This window comes from Carassius auratus, chromosome 48, assembly GCF_003368295.1.
Source record: "Carassius auratus strain Wakin chromosome 48, ASM336829v1, whole genome shotgun sequence".
Lineage (NCBI taxonomy): Eukaryota > Metazoa > Chordata > Actinopteri > Cypriniformes > Cyprinidae > Carassius > Carassius auratus.
Window position 1 is genome coordinate 473,522 of NC_039290.1, and position 21,026 is coordinate 494,547.

A 21,026-nucleotide genomic window follows, 5' to 3' on the forward strand; every position below is an offset into this window, starting at 1 on the left:
GGTGTTCCATGTGGAAAACATGTTACATTTCTTTTTGACAATTACTGTTGACGATGGATGGTTGCTGGGAAACTGCTTAATCTGACTAAATATAGATTAGCACCTGGATATTGTAGTTATAAACATCCAAAGGTCACCGTCTATACCAGCGGTTCTCAGGACCCATGTTCTACACTGAACAAACTGTACAAAACATGGTCTGCATAGGACAAAAAATGTCTTGTTGCATGGTGTTATTTCCATTTAGCATTGCTTTTCATGCTGTTTGTGACTTTTCCCATGCTATGGAAGTCAATGGCTACCGTCAACTGTTTGGCTACCAACATTCTTCAAAATATTGCAAAATAAATGATGCCGGAATTTTCATTTTTTGGTGAACTATGCCTTTAAGAACCACTGGTCTATGTCTTAAAAAGAATACCCCTCATCGACTCACTGATGCTAAAACAAATAATGCTGTTGATTTATTGTTTTTAATTACACAAAGTGATCAAAATGACTGCAATGAACCATGCACCCTGTCTTTATCAAAGAAAGTCAAACTTTAATGTAAATAATTTAATATTACATTTTTAATTGACAGATGGTTTTACAAAGGTGAATTATTCTGCTGATGTGAGCTTGAGTTATTTGTCTTTTGGAAGTCAAAAAGCTGAAGTGGAATATTTTTTTTTAAATAATAATACAAATAATACAAATAATATATTTTTATTTTTGTAAGAATTATATGATTTTCATTTTATAATATACATTAATGTATATTATACATTATTTTATATAATATATATATATATATATTTATATATATATTTTTTTATAAATATTATATTTTATAATATTTATTTTATTTTACATAAATATTTTAATTGTATTTGTAATTAATTAATTAATTATATATATATATATATATATATATACACACACACACACACACACACACACACATTGATTTCAATTTCAAATAAATGCTCTCCATTCAACTCTCTATTCATCAAATAATCTTGAAAAAAAATATATATATATTTGATGGTTTCCACAAAAACATGAAGCAGCACAACTATTTTCAACAATGATAATAACATGCAATGTCTCTTTGAGCAGCAAATCATATTTTAATGATTTCTGAAGATCATGTGACACTGAAGACTGGAGGAATGAGGCAAAAAATCCAACTTTACATCACAGGAATAAATTGCATAATAAAATATATTTTAAATAGAAAACACACATTATAAATTCCAATAATATTTATTTTTATTATTATCATTCATGCAGCCATGTTGAGCATAAGAGACTTCTTTCAAAAACATTAAAAAGTCTTACCGACTCCAAACATTTGAATGATAGCATACAATTATATAACTATCCACAATAACCATAGCATGATGTATTTACCACATCATTTTCTTTCCATGTTTTTTCTGCACCAAGACCTTAAATTCCCGATATTAATACACAAATCTATCAGCAATTATTCACCACAGTATTTTGTTCCACAGCAAACTTTTGCAATTGGAAACTCACCTCAAAATCTTGGTATTGTTCTTCCGTTAGGGACTTTTTGGCCACCACCAGCACCCTCAAACCTTCCCTGGCCATATTCCCACACTGATAAAGCAGGCAGAAAACATAAGCTTAAGCGTGACGTCAATTTGAAATCATTTCATATCTGCTGATGTTTAAAACCGTGAGGGTACCTCTTCCTCGAGCCAGTCGTTGTACTGAACAATAGCAGCCATCACCACATCAGCACCCTTCAGATAAAACGTGATCTCTCCTGTGGATTCATCCTAACAGACACCAGCAGAACATGTTTGCTTATTAAAGAGTTTATTATTGATGTACAGACACTGACACGGTCAATGATACTCAGTGTATCGAGTTCACAAGTAAGCGGGACAGTCCGTGCTGGTTTTTTCCAAGCATTATGGGAGATTAATTTAGGCTCTCCTTGATCCTCCTTGAAGGTGTTTTAAAAGGATTCTGCAGAGGAAACCAGGTTCAGTTGCTGGTTTCCTCAAACACAGATACAGGCTTCGGTCCAGGCCGACAACAATAGCTGAGAGCTCGTACGGGAAGTTAGTCATCGAGCCCAGGGCAGGGTCACAACTTTCTCAGATAACAGGCAGTCTAGTCATATCATTTTTGGGCTGATCTTCAATTATTGCATTGGTTAAAAGGCCAAACGAGATGTTCACATTCTCACATTTCCAGTGCAAAACTCAAAATATTAGGTTGTTTGGAGGGTTGGTTGCCAAGGTGGGTGGACCCAGTTTATTGAGTTCCATATGTGTGTGTGTGTGTGTGTGTGTGTGTGTGTGTGTATTTGGGTGTGTATATATGGTGACTGGACACAATTTCTTATGCTTGTAACTTTTTTTTAACAAGGCTTAATTTGTTATCATTGGTTAATGCATTGTGCATCATGAGATAACAATGAATAACTAATAACTGATTTATGTAAGATACCTTAAAAATATAAATATTTTTGACATAATTTGATCATAATACATGAACAAATCTGAATTAACTTGAATTGTTAAAAATGCTTTAGCAGAAATGAATATGAACCGAGATGAATAAATGCTATAAAAGTATTTTTCATTGTTAGTTCATAATCATGCATCACCGGATGCATATTCAAATGTTAACAAATTTACTGTAAAAGTGTGACCTTTACATTTATACACCATTATTAATCTATATTCGTCCTTTTGTCTGAAAATCTTTTTTTTTAAATACAAATGCATAGTTTCTCAAGTAATATGAGGTCAACCTTCAAGTCATTATACCAAAATGAGAAAAAAGGTCAACCATACTGTAAAACTGATTTTTTTTTAAAGTAAATATAACAAAGAATATACGATTATGTTTTCCAAGAAAAACCTAATTCAGTCTTACTTTCTACAAAATTTCAGATTTAGCTTGTTAATTGCCATTTCTTTGTAAGTTTTTGTGCAATTTACAAGCAATTAAGGTGAAAATTCAATAACACTTTAGTATAGGGTCCAATTCACACTAATAACTACTTGCTTATTAGCATGTCTTTTATTAACATATTGGTTGTTTATTAGTGCTTATAAAGTACATATAATGCATGACATCCATAATCCTACCCAATACCCTAAACTTAACAACTACCTTATAAACTATTAATAAGCAGCAAATAAGGAGTTAATTGAGGCAAAAGTCATAGTTAATAGTTAGTTAATAGCGAGAATTGGACCCTAAAATAAAGTGTGACCGAAAATGCTTCTATTTCCTCTTCTTCTAATTTAATGCACACTTTTTTGTATGTCATCCTTCTAGAAGTCAGACAGGTCATTTTTGAAAGGACACTTGTGTTTCTGTGTCGAGATGATCCAAATCCCCTGGATGCAATGCTTACCCGCACTATGATACCCATGCGCTTGCTCTCGTAGGTAAAGGGGAAAATCTGCAGGATGGTGAAGTTCAGTATTTGTCCACTCGGTGTCCTCAGCTGCATTGAAGACTGGTCTCTCCCGACCAGCGTCAGACCCACACTCTCCGTCCACTGAACCAGAGACACCTAGTGCATAACAGAGACAGATCACAATACATATAAAACCATTCTGCATTTGAGTTTCAGAGACAAACAGGAAGCAAGCTGCAGTCTCTATCTTTCAGACGTCTTGTCATCACTCTAAGCAAACTACTTAAACTTGTCACATGCAGTTTACTTAAAAAAACAAACTCAAAACCAAACATAGAACCAATATTTTTAAATAATGTGTTGAGCTGAAAATGCAACTATGCAATGGGCCACCAATTATAAGTGTGTTTTCTTCTGGGAACGTGAAGATAAAGGCAATCCAGATGCCATCCATTAGTGTGATGCTGAAGGGGGGTATTTCTGGGAGGTAGAAGTTATTGCCCAATAACTTCCAGACCAAGGGTTACAGAGAGAGATCAAAAAACTGATTTCTCATGCCCTCCCTGACTAGCTGCTAATAATATATCTCACAGCATCCAGATGGGCGGACTGCTGCCCAAAAAAAAAAACAACAAATAAGGCTTATCAAAGCTATATACAGAAAAAGTGATGCTACTTTAAAGCATTTCAAGAAAATCTTTTCCAATCTATTTTTTTGTGTGTGTGCACAAATCTATTAATTAAAAAATATTTTTAATCATTAAATATATTTATTAATTCTGAAACATTTTATTAAATATTGAATTAAATAATAAAGCTGTACAAATACTTTTTGTACATAATTTTTTTGTACATTTTTTGTACATAATTTTGTATATAATTTGTGAATAAAAATTTAGGTATATTTTATAATCCAAAATTATAGAATAGAATTATATTATATATATGAAATATATGTCTCTTGTTTCTTTCATATTTAAAAAAAATATTACAAATATTTTTTATGCATTTATTAAGTCATGTATTTTTCAATAATTAAATAATGAAATGACAGTACAAAATATTTCTATTTTATTCTTATATTATGAATGTTTTCGATTTCTAAATTAAAATGATTATTTTTAAGTAGAAAAATAAGTCTTAATATTTCCCCAAAATGATAACACACACACACAGACACACACACTTCTGTTTTTTACTTTACCTTCTGAGAAATATTTATTTATAATTGAAAAATATTACTTTATTTTTTTATATTTATTTATTATAAATTATTGAATAATTAAATAATATATGTAAAAATGATTTGTACCTTTTTTTAAATATTACAAATGTTTCCAATTTCTGAATTAAAATAAATGTACTATATATAATTGTCTATGACAATGTCTTCAGATAACTTTATCTTTTTAAATCAAATAAATCAAATAAATTCATGCATTTTGCATAGCTTTTATCCAAAGCGACTTAGACTGCATTCAAGCTAACTTTTTTTTTTAAATCAGTTTAGTTATAGGTTAATTTTGAGGTTGAGTTTTGAAACATCAATAGAAATATTACTTTAATAAAAAACCTGGCGTTTATATATATATAACAGATTTCCTTTAATATCATATTAAAAAGCATGGCTAGAGAAGCAACAATTGTCTCTAAATCAGTGCCAGATCAGTGTGTCATGTCTTTCCGACAAATGTCAGGCTTCAGCTACAGAAGATGTCTATGCATTTAGTCAGCGTCTCGGTGAACGCACATACAGTCAGTGTGGTGGCATGCAGTGGTTAAAACCAAACCAGTAATGATGCGTTTGGTGCCTACGTAACCACAGCATGGGTCGACTGATCACTGCATGCGTCACTCGCTCCTGGCCCGACTGATCTGGTTTTGGTGCCCAGAAATGATCGAATATGAGACGGCACATCTGCAGAAGTGATCGGCTGCAGAAGAGAACATGCCAAACACTCGACTCAACATTCGGGAAAACTCTAATACCTGGGCAGGGGGTGATGAAATGAGCGGCGACTCACAAATTATTCATTTAAAGTGAGTCACACAGCACAATTATTCTTTAAATCAGAGAACCAAATGGAGGATATAGACCTAAGTCAGAGTTGATGACATGATTAGTTTAAAAAATATAAAAAAGGCTGTTCAAATCCATTTAATTCAGAAATTTACTTAATGTTTTTGCAAATACACGTCTGTGTAAATCACTGGAAAAAACATTGCGTAAATTGTCAAGTACATTAAAACGTTTTATTGCGAATTATTATTTTTTTCTTTAAAAAATTGCTCTATTCATGCTTAACATATGAAATTTATTTTACTCATTATTCAAATGTTCAATCATGTATGTTACTTAAATGCTTGTGTTTTATTAATTAAGTGTTTCAATTATTCCTATGTTCATGTATTTATGTAAATTATCATGTTTTATAAATGCTATTTATGTATTTTTAAAATAGATTTAAATATATTTATTTTGACATCTGTGTAAATCACAGGGAGAAAAAAACATGTAAATGGTCACTGACAAAAAAAAAAAAAAGTATCTTCTTAAAATAAATTTGTCTTCTCATGTTTTATAAATGTTCACTCTTTTAATTATCCAAATATTCACGAGTTAATGCTATTTAAATAAGTATTAAGTATTGAAATGATTTGTGTTAATGTATTTGTTATTTAAATGCTCAGGATTTACCTATGTATTTTTTATGTACCAATACAGTAATTTACATAAGAATGATTTTACAAACTGACGTGCTTGTAAATCATCAGAAAAACACGTCACATAAATAAGAATGCTTTTTCAACTATTTACCCAACACAGACCCTTTTTTTTTTTTTAAAGAAATCTGTTCTGCTCGTGTTTTACCTTTTTCAATAGTTCAAATGCTTACATGTGGTTTTTAAAAACTCATGTTTTATGAATGCTTTTTAAAAAAAAATTGTATCCATTTTTAAATATTTGAATTGCATTAAAATGACCAAAAGACAGTAAAGACATTAATAGCATTACAAAATATTCTATTTCAAATAAACACAGTATTTTTTTCGGAATTCTTTGAAGAATAGAAGGTTTCTTGATACAATTTACAATTTAAATTTAAATATATTTGTTTAAAATATGTATTTGATCTGACACTAGCATTTTATATATATATAAACACACACACACAAAACACACACTATATTAGACTGAGTGGCCAGTATCAGCAGGTATAAGACTGTGGTACCTCGTCTGGACTGGAGGCCTGGTAAACCCTGCAGGCGTCTTCATAGTGCTGTTCAGCTTCTGCCTGATCCGTCACACCGTTGGATTCGTATGCCGGGGTCACATTGTGCACCAGTGCGATGGCCTTCACCGCCTCGTGCACTCGACTGCTGATGGTCTTCCTCACTTTGGTGGCAGCCGGTGCACGAGAGGCCTGCAGGTCATGAGGAGCCTGTGGAGATCAGATTTAACATGATTTCTGAAGCATCATGTGACACTGAAGACTGGAGCAATGATGCTGAAAACACAGCTTTGATCACAGGAATAAATTACATTTTACAATATATTCACACAGTAAACAGTTATTTGAAATTGTAATAATATTTCAGAATATAATTGATTTTTACTGTATTTTTGTTCATATAAATGCAGTCTTTGTAAGCAGAAAACACTTCTTTCAGAAGCATAAAAAAACCTCCCACTACTTTTATTAATACGTTTAGTTACTGAATAAAATCTGAGTATATAGAGTGATTTCTCTCAATTCATCTACTTTTGAGTAAATTTTTAAGCAACCACAACGAATATAAATGCAATGCAACATTTTTCAAAATGAGGAATCTCTGATGTCTCTAATAAAGCAAGTCTTGCTAATATCCTGAAAAAGGACTCATAAATGCTCCCAGATGTGTTACATATATCAACAATTACCTTTAGCAGTGAGCTACTATTTATAGAGCGCACATTTCCGAGGGATAATCACAGAGTTTGTAAGTTTCGTATATAAGCTATTGAGAGGCTGGAGTACTTGTAACCCAGCTTCCTGCCTCGGTGACCTCCGATGTCAAACGGACAAAACATATCAGTGAGAGGTGAAAGGACTCATTTTACAAGGACTTCACTCCTTTTGCTGGACAAAAACTCGACTATGTGTGCTTTGTGAAGGCTTTTCTAAACAGGAAGGTTATATAGTAATGGACCACATCCCAATCCACATATTAAAGGTGGGTGGTATGAGCAAAATCATATATCACAGTTAAATCTACGCCATTGTTATGATACATTCTTTAATTTATGCTTATGGCAGATGCTCTTATCCAAAACTCTTACACTGCATTAAAGCAACACATTTAATCAGTTCATGCATTCCCTGGGAATCGAACCTACGACCTTGGTGTTGTTAATGCCATACACAATAGTTATTTTTCAAATAAATGTGTACAATTTTGACCACAATTTGAAGCCATTAAAGCTTCTCTTCTGTAGATAAGTTTGGGAAGAAGGTTGGTGCATGTTGCATCATTGTACCTTTGCACAAATGACATTCACTTTGAGACATTGCCCAAAAAGTGGGTGTACATCATCTGGGACACAACTGTGCTCCGTTTGCCAAGCAGGGAATCCTGGGAATACCTGAGTGTAAGCGCTGAACACGTGACTCTGCACTTCATCCATCGAGTCCATGCCGTACGCCACCGTTCCCAGATGAAGTCGTCTGAACACCATCTCATTCTGAGTGAGGGTTCCTGCGAAAACCATTAACATTAGCGGAGGGCGACCCATCCTGCCTAAATAAACAGACCTGCTTCTATAATTACAAGTATAGGTGGTCATTTGAGCAGATGCTTTAGTAGTAATCAGTGTTGTAGTTATTAACTGAAATGATTAAAAAAATGGGTTATGTTATTTGAAATAAAGCTAAAATAATAAAAAATAGATGAAAAAAAAAAGATTTTTGAATGAAAATTAGAAATTTAGCCATGGCATCTAAATAAAATAAAAAAATATTTAGTTCTAAAATTACTAAATCTGAAGAAAAATGTATATATATATATATATATATATATATATATATATATATATATATATATATATATATATATATATATATATATATATATATTTAAATTAATAAAAATTACAAAGCTCAAAAAAATGTTTTAACCTAGAATAAAATATACAAATAAAAGCTAATTCAAAATTGTAAATATTAAATTTTATATATATATATATATATATATATATATATATATATATATTATTTAAATTATTTACAATTAAATATTAAATTACATAACAGTATATAAATAATACAAAAATAACACTTTAGTAATATTTTGAGGTACAGTTCCTATCAAATAAAATTAGATCAAATGTCTAGATCAAAGTCACAACAGGGAATTTACAGTTAACTAAAACCATTTAAACATTTTTGACTTGAAACAAAATAAATATTAACACGATTAAAATAAACAATAAAAGACCTTAAACTTAAACTAAGATCTAAACATTTTTTTTTTAACATTTCTAATTTTCTTAGTTACAAAAACAAACAACAAAATGACTAAAACCTTAAAACTTTTTAAATAAAAACTGAAAATATAAAAATAAACCTTAATTTAAAATATCAATAAACCTGTAATTTGTTTCTCAGTGATACCAGGATGACAACGTTTCCCAATGGTTATAGTTTATGGATTCAGCCTTGTGTGGTTCAAACCTACCATCTTTCCGTTACCAGTCCAAATCTTTTACCAATACATCACAACACACTTTGGCTGTAAAATCTTTAATATCTCATATATTATTTATTAAATAGTAGGCAGTGTGCAATATACACTCTACAGTGGGAAGTACACTAGAATTCGATTTCGAAAACAGCCAATAAAAGAGAACGCATCTTAGAAAGGAAACATCAGCCTCTAACATCCTCTCCTGATAGACACACACTTCCTGTAGCCAAAAACCTCAAACTAAACAACATTAACACTAATGGCTTGTTAATGACAAAGACTCGCAGGTTCGTTTCCTGACACCTCTTGCACCGGCTGCTCTTAAACCGAGCCTCTCGTAGTATTTCAGTCAGCGTCACTGGTCTACCCCTTACATTACGATGACCTCTGACCCCCTTTATTCACATCAGCGTCCGTGTGGGAAACAGGTAATTTTACAGGCGGTCAAATGCATAAATTTGAAGAGTAGGACTGACTGACTCTGTGCAGTAAGTGTGTGAGGATGAGAACCTTCAGCTCGTGTCTGATTTAAGGCAGTGATAAGTGGCATGTCTGCGCTCTCGGCACACAAGTTTAAGCCCCATGGTAAGAGCCTCAGCTACCTGTGAGCTACTGGGAGAAACTTTATAAAACACTTCAATGCTATCATCTCTCAAACACCTGCGTAACGCTCTCATTTCTGCTTTTAGAAAATCCCTTTGCATTAAGGAACGTAAATTTCACTGTCAAAGTAGGGGTGGGCGATAAGGCAAAAATATCATATCACAATGTTTTTCAGGGAAATCACAATTCAGGATTTACTATCAAGGTCAATGGGGACCAGCAACTGTTTGGTTACCCACATTCTTCAAAATCTTCTTTTGTGTTCAGCACAAGAAAAAAGTGAATGTCGGTTTGGGACAATATGAGAGTGTGTAATCAATGATTTTAGGAGAACTATCCCTTTAATGACAAGCGGAAGCATGTTTAGTAGCGTTCTATGGACTCTGTGCACAAGATGGCGCCGGTGAGCTTCAGCGACACGAGTGTGTGCAGACTTACTTCCGGTCTTGCGACGCTCGCATTTACTGTAAGGAAACTTACATACGAAACTTGGCTAGATGTATATAATATGATTTTCAAATTTAACAGCGGATAGTGGTATATCAAAGACATGGGGAAATATCCTCCCTACATTTTTGCGTACCTCTGTGTGGAAATTCATCAAGATACAATGCGGAGTAGGGTTGAACGATATTGGGAAAAAATTACATTGCGATATTTAATTTTTCTGCAATATATACTGCGACATGAAATCTAATAAAAAAAATTCTTACAAACAAAAATGGGGTTAGCACACGTACATTCTCATTTTAAATAATTTAAACATCGACACCATCATGTCAATTGATTAATATGCGCGAGGGAGATAGAGAGAGAGAGCGCAAGAGAGAGAGAGAGAGAGAGAGTGCGAGAGAGAGAGAGAGAGAGAGTGCGAGATATTTTCACAAATTCCAACAAATTAAACCAAATTTTATGACACTACCAAATACAGAAAAATTAAATCACATTTTAGGAGAAAATTCCAAAATGATCACAACAGCAGCAAGATATGTATCATCCTGTCACAAACTAAGACTGTCAGCCAGTGGACAAAACTGAAGCAAGAGCATTTCTTACATGTACTGTATTTATTTTATTTTATTTTTATTTTTTTGTTATTTGTTGTTGTCTTTTACTTGTTTCTCGTTTGAAGAAAAAAAGGAGAAAGTATACATATACTTAATTATTTTACGAATCTGTTTTTGTTTTATATATTATATAATTGTTTATTCCTTATTCATGTAATGTACAATGCTTTGGCAATACTGTGCAAGTCATGCCAATAAAGCTCATTTTGAATTTGAATTTGAATTTGAGTGCGAGAGAGAGTGCGAGAGAGAGAGAGAGAGAGAGCAAGAGAGAGAGAGAGAGAGCATAAGAGAGATAGAGAGAGCACGAGAGAGAGCGTGCACGAGAGAGAGAGAGAGAGAGAGAGAAAGGGAGAGAGCCTACATCGCACATCCTGAGATGTGACTATCGTGGATTCGTACATCGCGATATCGATGCCTAATGACACATCGTGCAGCCCTAATGCAGAGATTACTTTATTCTTCTGTTGATTATGCAGCGTCAGGTCAGGTCCACAGGGATTTCTTCTTTCAAACACAAACCACTCAAATATGCAATACTTTACATTTTTGGAGAGCTGATTTAGTTCTGACTGTTATGTAAGATCAAGGTTTCTGACTGTCATACGAGATGCACAGAGATTTCTGATAAAGCATGTTTTATTAACTTTATTTGATAACATAACTGTAACTGTACAATTAAACGTAATGCAATTATGGTAGGTTTGCATTAATTAAAAGATCGCTGTTTGCATTCATGTGTGTTTTTAATCAATGTTTTTCTGTTTTGTGAAAGATCTGCAGATCTTAATTTTAATTTTTAATTTAATAAATCATTGTCTGTCTATGAGCAGCGCGTGTATATTGTTATTCTTTTGCATCAATTATCAGATAAAACAGATATTAAAATTAGCAATGTATTAGTTAACTGTGTAAAAAAAATTAAATATGTTGTGAAAATGATGAAACAAACTGATGTATGTGCACAATTGAGGAATGGATACTTAAGAAGATAAATGCACATGCACAACAGTTCAAAAGTTTCAGGGTTAATAAGATTTTATTACCAATTATTACCATTTAAAATTCACTTAAATCATACCAGTTTTGTCTGTGAGCAGATAAGAGATCCGACCCAGTTGCTCTGGTATGGTACTGGCTCGAACCACCGTCCCAGGGATTTTAGAGTCTTTCTTGATCATCCAACTGAACACCATTTTGCCCATGTCCAAATTCACACGCAAACTGCAAATAAACCATAATGAGCGCTAGACATTTGTGATGCACGATTCTAAATTTCTCCACCAATATCAATAGCCAAATAAACAGAATGACATCTGCCTATACCGATAATACTTTTTTTTTTCTTAAGAAAAAACCTCTTCCAACTAATGCTGTAAATTATGACTCTCATGATTCCTTGATTTAATCTGAGTACTCAATTATAAAAATTAAAAAAAAATCCTCGGCTACATTTTGCTATCAGGAAGTGATGCATTCCACAGACCAGAATTAAAGCCATTTCAATTATTTTAAAATCTATTGTTGGCTTAGATCTATTTTTATTTCAAGAGTAATAAAACTAATCTCTGCAAAGCCAGAATTTGCGCAGTAGTGTCGTGAGGTGGAGCCGTGATATTAAACTCCCGCCCAAACTCTCGCAGACCCAATCAACCATAAAGACACGCCCCTTTTATATAGCATCAAATTACTAGCTAAAATTTATTTCACAAAAACTAACAACTGAACATATCAAAATGATAACAACTACCTTAAATTACCAAAACCATCTTTCGAAAAATTTTATTGGAAGTGTAATAATTTTTTACATTTTGACTCAAGTCCCATTCGATTACATGGAGAGGGCGGGGTTTATGAGCTGTACTGCAGCCAGCCACCAGGGGGCGATCATTAAGGAAAATTAAGGAAATAGTGTTTACTGTTGGTACTGTTTAATAATATCAAAATGCCAAATGTCAGTCGATTTATCTATCAAGCATTACTGGACATTCAGTATGAGAGATATCAAACTATAATTGAAAAAAAAAAATCGCAATGTCTGAATTTATAGCTGTTTCCATCAGTAACTATCAACCTATAGATTTTACAGACATATAGAGGAGAATAAACTCCTACCTGATGGGGACGATGTTGGAGAAGAGCAGAAGGAAGCGGAAGATCTGAAGATACCAGCGTCCAGCGAAGTGCTGCAGAGCCACCATGACCAGAGACACCACCACCAGAGCACCAAACAGGATCTTAGTCAGACAGTTCACTTCCAGGTCAAACAGGCCGATCTGCAATAGCACATCACATCCAGAATGAGTGTGAGACAGATTTATCAGTTTTGGACTTGATCTAAAATACCGCTAATTTTACCTTATGTCTTGGGTTGGAGGTGTTCATTACACTGCGCAGCTCTTTACCGGTGTAAATCACCACCCCAACCACGGTGCCTTGGATTAGAGAACAAAACATGTTTAAGGATTATCTAACAGGCTTTTCTCCGCTTAAAAGAAAGAATGGTGCTGTCCACTTAATAAAATGCCTGATAAGCATTAAACCACTTTGAGTCCTACCATGTTTTCTTTTCTTTGCAGCCTAAAATGGCTCTCAAAAATTGCAGAAATATTGAATGCATTTTTATTATTTTTTAGTGAAAACCCACCAGTAATCATGATGTACTTATGTAATTAGTGTCAGTGACAGAAAAAGTAGAATAGTAAATATTTTTGTGCATAATCTCTGAAATTGGGGTTCTGGTTCTTCTGCTTTGCTGGAAATACAGAATTGTGTTCCTGATTATATGCTTTACATTTTAAATGTAAAAATTATATTATTGCCTATTGAAATTGAAGTAATATAATTTATTGTAGTATTATCAGACATTGCATTCACTTGAAATATTAAAAAAGTGCATATCCAGTAAAATAAGGTACTTATTTGTGTGTGTATGTGTATGTGTGTGTGTTTGTGTGTGTGTGTGTATATATATACACACACAAGAGTGCATGCATGTGGTGCAAAGGTGCACGTGCAACCAAAATAAAAAATGCACTGTATAAATAAGTTTAGACCACTCATGTGTGTACTGACATGGTTGACAGCTGTTAATGCACAATCAACATTTTAGATCGACTAACGGTAATACTGTATAAGATTTCCATTCGAACTGAAAGCATAAATCCCTGCTATGACAGCCTGTTTCAAAGTGAAAGGCCAAACTGTTGACATTTCAGTAACTGATGCGCTTCACTTGGCAGAGCGAAAATCAGTTTTAGCGCTGCCAAGTGAAACGCGTCAGTGACTGAACGAAATGTCAACAGTGTATATACTTATTTGCCGGCAAACCCGCCAAAATAAAAACTTGTTTTGGTTCTGAAAATGTTGAAAAAGTAATACAAATTTTTTAAAATAAATAGATTTTTGCATGTACTATTAAAGGGCGGGTGAAATGCTATTTCATGCATACTGAGTTTTTTACACTGTTAAAGAGTTGGATTCCCATGCTAAACATGGACAAAGTTTCAAAAATTAAGTTGTACGTTTGAAGGAGTATTTTTGTTCCAAAAAAACCTCTTCCGGTTTGTCACAAGTTTCGGAAAGTTTTTTTCTAAAACCGCTAAGCAAATATATACAGTTTCAGTACATACCACATAGCATAACGCCTTTGCTGATGCTGCTCTTGTTAAATTTCAGCCTCTGGATCTGTGTCACAGCTTCCACATGCTCTCAACTCAAAAGCCTACTGGCGCTCGTGATTCTTTAGCTCCGCCCACACGTCATGCCTCCAGGCGCTCGTGTTTTTCCGGGAAAAATCGGTACAGACTATCTTTCTCTTATAAATATAATAAAAATAAAGACTTTTTGGTGTTATGAAGGATGCAGTACTACTCTATAGGTACTCAAGATTAACAGGATATTGAGTGAAAACGAGCATTCCACCCCCCCTTTAATAACATTTTAACACTCACACTTTATTTAAAAATATAATAATATAATCACACTTTATATTTATTTATTTTTTATATAAAGTGCACTAACACTTTTATTACCATTATTAATTATTTTATTTTTTATAGTTATATTTAATGGGGTCACACTATACGCAGTGTGAGCACCAAACCAAATCTCCAGGTGCTCTCATGAAAGCCAGACTGAAAAACTGTGTACTATCCTGTATATATATATATATGTACCATATTTTTCGGACTATAAGTCACATTTATGTAGAACCAAGAACCAGGAGAAAACATTACCATCTACAGCCGCGGGAGGGCGCTCTATGTCTTCAGTGTAGACTACAGGAGCACTGAGCAGCATAGAGCACCCTCTCACGGCTGGAGACGGTAATGTTTTCAGTTGGTTTATTTCTCTTGGTTCATTTCTCTCGGTTCATGCAAAACTAATTTTGATAAATAAGTCGCACCTGACTATAAGTCGCAGGACCGGCCAAACTATGAAAAGAAGTGCGACTCATAGTCCGGAAAATACGCTATCTATTGATATGATTTTATTTATATGAGATGATTTTTTGTTGTTTACCAGAAGCAATGACAGTGCTCGCCCAGAGAGTGTTCTCAATGCTCAGACTTTCACTGACTGGAGGGTCTCCATCTTCCTGTCAAATGCAAAACACAAGGCTGTTCAGTGTGGGTTTTGCTAGTTCTGACGCCACTATGATCGAGCGATGAGATGTGTACTCACTCTAGTGAAGGTACCGATGAAGTTATGGATGTCAATGTTCGGTTCCTCGGCGTAAACAAATGACCTGATCTGAAGTAGATCCTGAGGGAACACATTAAATGGCTAGAAGAAGCTGTTCATGACAATATGAAATAGCATTCAAACTGAATTTAACTTCTGTGATTAACTATAACAAACAAACTATAAGGATGAAAAATAAGGCTTTTATAGTATATGGTGATTTCGAGTTTATATGTGACTGATTATGCCGGTTATAGGCATTCTGGTTGAGTACGAACGGTATATCAGTTAATTATTTTTTCTGTGTACTCCGTTTGTATTTACTGTCCATACACACTGTTGTATTTTTCAGTCCTTGTGATGGTCACTAAATAATTTCTGTTTGACAACTGACCGAATTTATCCATGCAATGTGCAAAAAATGGCAATAAAGTTGACTTTTGACTTTGACAAGGTCAAAAAATACCACTGCTATGTTAGTGTGACATTTGTTTGAATGCATGTCTCTGTCTGTTGTGAACTGGCTGAAGATCAGATCCAACTGAGATATGATTTATGCTAAAGTCCAATGCTCTTTCTATGACTTTTAATGGCATAATAAATGAATGATGGATGAAACTCACAGCAGCAGTAGGGAGTCTCTGCGTACAGGACACAGGGAGGCGTAGTTTCCAGTCGGTTTCTCCATCCAACTGATCAGTCCTCAGAAAACAGGAGCCTTTATGACAAAAATCAGCAACAAATGTCTAAACACACATCGAAAAGTCAGTTTGATATCCCAAAACATTGTTTTAAAACTGAACATTTTATTGCAATGTCTTTCTGCTGAACTCCAGAGGGCAGTGTGACTCTCTTTTACTGACTGACTGATTTAATACCTTTACCCACAGCATGCAGCGTCTAAACTGATGTGATCGCCAGCCAAACTGAACTGCTAGTCATGCAAACAACTCCAGTTAGCCTCAAGCTAGTGCTGCCATTAGAGCATGTCACCCACCCAGCCCTCCCTCACTCATTTAAAGATATGTCGCTCTGCCATTCAACCCTGGACTCTTAATAACTGCCTAATGGTGTCCATCTGTGGGAAGATAACAATGCTTCCCTTCCCGTAAAACTAACACATCCACTACTACTGGCAACTTCCATACCCCTGCAAAAAGAAATCTGAACCAGGTGGAATTCCAACACAACCAGTGACCAAAAATAAAAAAAATATTTAAAGCAACTAGTCACTGCTAATTTGACAAGTCCTACAAAAAAAAAGGAGATTAAAAAGTTGTTTTATGAACTATTTGGTCTAGTAAGCAACCGCCTAGTAACCTACCTAAGGAACAAAACCACACCTTAATGCTTTCCTCAATTTGCTTATTCTGATGAAACATTGTCTTTTTTCCTTCCTGATGGCACTTTAAATTTGTTTGCAGTGTCTCATCTCTAAAATTTCAGCTACTTTGCATGCCTTGATTTACCTCCTGGCTACCTTGAAATTTGAAAGACAAAAAGATTGTCATCCAAGATGGCATTTTCAGTCTCAACACAGGATCTACAGAGAGGTAGTGTGACATACTTTTTTTTAAAGAGACAAATGTAATTTTGTGTTCATGGTAAATGCAGTAAAGATAAAGTACAAAGCATACTCTATATTTAGCTATCAGCACGCTTATGAAATAATGTCTGTCGACAATAATGTCAAATTAAATTGGTAATAATGTTAATCATCTAAATAATTACTGCATGAATCTAATGGGATAAATAAATACTGTGCTATAAATAAATACTATATAAATACAAAGCAATGTAAAAACAAATATATACAAATAATATAAATATAAAAATAAATATGTCTGTCTGTGATTGTTTTTAATTGTCTTGTTTAATTTTTGTAATTTTTTTTATTCTAAAACAACAACAAATAAATTATAAAATAAAAGATTTACGCTATAAACATATATATATATATATATATATATATATATATATATATACATACATATATATATTTACAATTTTTATATTTTACAATATAAAAATAAATATAACCAAATAACATAAACATATAATAAAAATATAAATATATTTTTTGTCTATAAAGTTTGATTGTGATTGTTTTTAATTGTATTGTTTACAGTTTCTTAATTTTATTTATGTTTTTATTCTAAAACGAAAAATACATTTGAAATTAAATTTTATAATCTGGTAATTAATCAATATAAAATAAATATGTACAAATAATTTTACACACATAATAAAAATATAGATTTATATTCTGTCCAAAATACATATTTACAAATGATATAAATATATGTTCAGTCCATAAATCTGTTTGTGGTTGGTTTTAATTGTGTTGCTAAATGAGTTATTTTTTTCTAAAACTACAAATAAAGGTGAAATTAAATTCACACATTGTATGCAATCAAACAAGCATGAACAGGACACTGGAAACTGGCACGTCTGGTCACCCTAATCTAAAGCAGTCAGTGTTTTATAGAGAATGTCAAAAATCACAATGCATGCCATCTTTCTGGGCAACTTCAGCATAACTCATTAAACTAATGCCTCCATCTACATGCAGCTGCCCTCGCGGCCATGTCATTTCCCCTGGGCTATAGTTTGGGAAATTTGGATGAATGACCGACAGATGTTTACCATTTCTTTCAGAGGTCCTTAGGAAGATCATGTCAGCGGGAACACGCTGATTCTATAAAGGGAGAGATAGGGATTGGAGGAGAAGAAAGAGAGACAAAAAGGTAAAAGATAAAGAGTAAAGACACAAACTCAAGCGTTTGGTCAGGAGCAGTCACTTTGGTTCAGTTGTATATGTTCAGTTTGGCTTTAATCTACTCAGTGATCAGTATTCGGCTGGTTTCAAGAGTATGACCCGCAGCAAATCACTGGGTGGTGCCCCGTGGCAGCTCTGACCGCCCGATCCACCCGGCCTGACCCCCGCTTCACTCCCAGCTCTGTTTGTGGTTATTAGAAGATGAATTCACCATGCAGACGTTTCAAAACATTGGAAGTGACTTCGGTCTCTCAAATGTGGGCTACGCTTTTAATCAATTAGGCTTTTACTATATGCAACCCATAACCCACATGCAAGCTCTAAATATTAAACCAAATTGGATTTTCCACAGATTAGGGGTAAGAAGATCAAACATATTACATTGAAGGTGAAATACAATGCTTGACAGAAAGTGGCAGATAGATGCTGACATAACTGATTTATCAAGTCGAACAATTCAAAAACTTCTAAACCTGACATTTCACCCCCCAAAAAATTAAAAATAAATATTATATTATATTATATAGAATTTTTGCATGATGTTCATGGCAATCGAGCATACAGTCCCACCGATCATTTTCATTAACATAATGCAAAACCTATAATAGTTTAATTTATGCACATTTTTAAAACACCAATAGATTTTAGTAACATAATTGGAATAATATGAATTACAATAATAATAATTAAAATATATTTTTAAGTAAATTCCAAGTGCTATGAGATGTTAATGGGAATTTGGTGTGGAAAATAATGCCATAATGCCTTTCTTTTTGTAAAACATGCAAATACAAATTACAATAAAATAATATATAATATTAATGTAATATAGTAAACAAGATACTGTCATTAAAGCTACAGTAAACCTAATTAGAAAAATGTGAATAACAAATTCTAGATGCAAAGAGACTTTGGTCAGTAAAACATCAGAAATGCTATAATGCATTTTCTTTATTTCTTTATGCAAAACATGCAAATACTGTTATATATATATATATTAAGTTTGGGGTGAAAAGAATGTGATATGGACATGCTTTCATTAGATTCACACATGAGGTTTTTAAATGTGCTTTTTAACAAAACCAGATTGAGTGCAGCCTGTGAGAGCCGTCTTTCTGTGTAAAATCAACATTTTTAAGAAAATTAGCCTGGTGGGTAATTGGAGACTGCAGCCGCGTCTCAAATTTCATGTTCTCAGACTTCGCAGAGGGAAACCGACAGCGCAATTCACTTACAATAGGCTTCAGACTGCATGGCAAAAAGTTGAACAAAAGGCAACACTAAATACCAGAGTAGAATTAGGCAGGATTACTAATAACCAACCACTGGCCTCGGGTCACATGCTTCAGTCATTCAAAATGATTGACAGCTCTCCAGCATGAAATGCTCATAGACCCGAATGGTCCACTGGTTACTTTAATAAAAAATAAATAAATACAATCCAAACGTTCAATTTTTAGATCTATATTTAAATTAAGCTCTAGTGTTGCAAAAGCCATAGGTTTTTGTTTTGAAAATGCACATTCAAGCACTATTTTCATTCTACATATACATATAAAGCTTGTTATGTCTTCCTGCCCCTCACAGGGGTCCGAAAGCCTTAATCTCAGGAGAAGGTAAACAGATAAAGCATTGAGAGGTATGAGATGCCGTTTGTCTGAAGATCTCAATACCTAACAATGAGCGAGCTGATTAGCAAACCAACCTTTTCAACAATGATAAGATCTCCAACTTGGATGCCACTACTCTTCACCTTCATAGTTCCTGCGGAGGGAGACAAAGAGAAAATCAGACTATAAATAAATATATAAATAAAAGTGTGAAAACTGTAGTTAAGCTGATGCATACAACAATCATTTTAAACATTTAAGAACAATCACAAGCAACCTGAAAAAAGCAATGCCTAAAATCTACAAAAATTCAATGGATTTCAAGGTCCTACAATTTTCAGCAATTTTAAGACAATTGCATATTTCAGAGCAGAGCTCGTTATTTAAAAATAAATTCCCTGATATTCAATCCTCATACAGTGTGCATAAGAAAGGGTTTATAATCCCCCAACAAACACAAACTTGCATAACAGAAATCAATAATATATATATATATATCCTAGGTTTCACCACTGGTCCTAAATCTGCATGTTCATTGGCAAACCTCCAGTGAAGATTCACATATTTAAGCCTTCTTAAAGTCCCCATTCAGATTTCTCAAAAACTCCGAATGCATATAAGATTTGCATTTGCTTTTAGACTATGTGGCTTTACAAGAGTGCTGTGAGAACAATCTCTCATTGCATTGAAAAAATGCACAGCTAAAATTGTTTGGAAAAGGTCAGGGACCTTTAACCCCTGTGGTGACCTTTACCAATGCATATGTAAGACATTAGCACATATGTATATGTGCATTCTTTTTGGAATAAAAGGACACTTTTATTGCACTTAGGTCAGTACTACATTGTCGCAGATTTGTTTTATACGAATAAACATTTAAATCAGTGTTGGCTATATTGGGTTTTGATTAATTATTCATTTATTTTATACCTACCACCTAATTTTTTAAAGAAACTCCACTGGTTTAAACTGTTCCCCTACAGGTTGGTCACTTGGTATCATATCATCCCCTTAATTTTCTAACTTCCAGAAGCCAGGAAAAGCCGTGTTCTGCTCCGGAAGGTGTGACCTGCGACCATAAATCCCACACCCACCTTTAATGGTGTGAGTCTATTAAAAACACGAGTCGAGGGCCAGTTAAAATATGATGAACTTTGATGTTT

At 33.7% G+C, this 21,026-nt stretch overlaps 1 protein-coding gene across 1 annotated transcript in view; it reads right to left on the minus strand.

The window, feature by feature from the left end:
* LOC113065409 (probable phospholipid-transporting ATPase IIA) overlaps window positions 1–21,026 on the minus strand; it is a 55,646-nt gene that overhangs the window by 26,278 nt on the left and 8,342 nt on the right. The window contains exons 5-17 of the mRNA XM_026236625.1: window positions 19,959–20,017; window positions 18,121–18,172; window positions 16,098–16,192; window positions 15,475–15,555; window positions 15,313–15,388; window positions 13,147–13,223; window positions 12,904–13,064; window positions 11,870–12,012; window positions 8,019–8,131; window positions 6,628–6,837; window positions 3,389–3,550; window positions 1,698–1,790; window positions 1,525–1,608 (exon numbers count right to left, since the gene is read on the minus strand). Coding sequence (XP_026092410.1) covers window positions 1,525–1,608; window positions 1,698–1,790; window positions 3,389–3,550; window positions 6,628–6,837; window positions 8,019–8,131; window positions 11,870–12,012; window positions 12,904–13,064; window positions 13,147–13,223; window positions 15,313–15,388; window positions 15,475–15,555; window positions 16,098–16,192; window positions 18,121–18,172; window positions 19,959–20,017 — 1,406 coding nt within the window. The remainder of the gene's footprint in view (window positions 1–1,524; window positions 1,609–1,697; window positions 1,791–3,388; window positions 3,551–6,627; window positions 6,838–8,018; window positions 8,132–11,869; window positions 12,013–12,903; window positions 13,065–13,146; window positions 13,224–15,312; window positions 15,389–15,474; window positions 15,556–16,097; window positions 16,193–18,120; window positions 18,173–19,958; window positions 20,018–21,026) is intronic.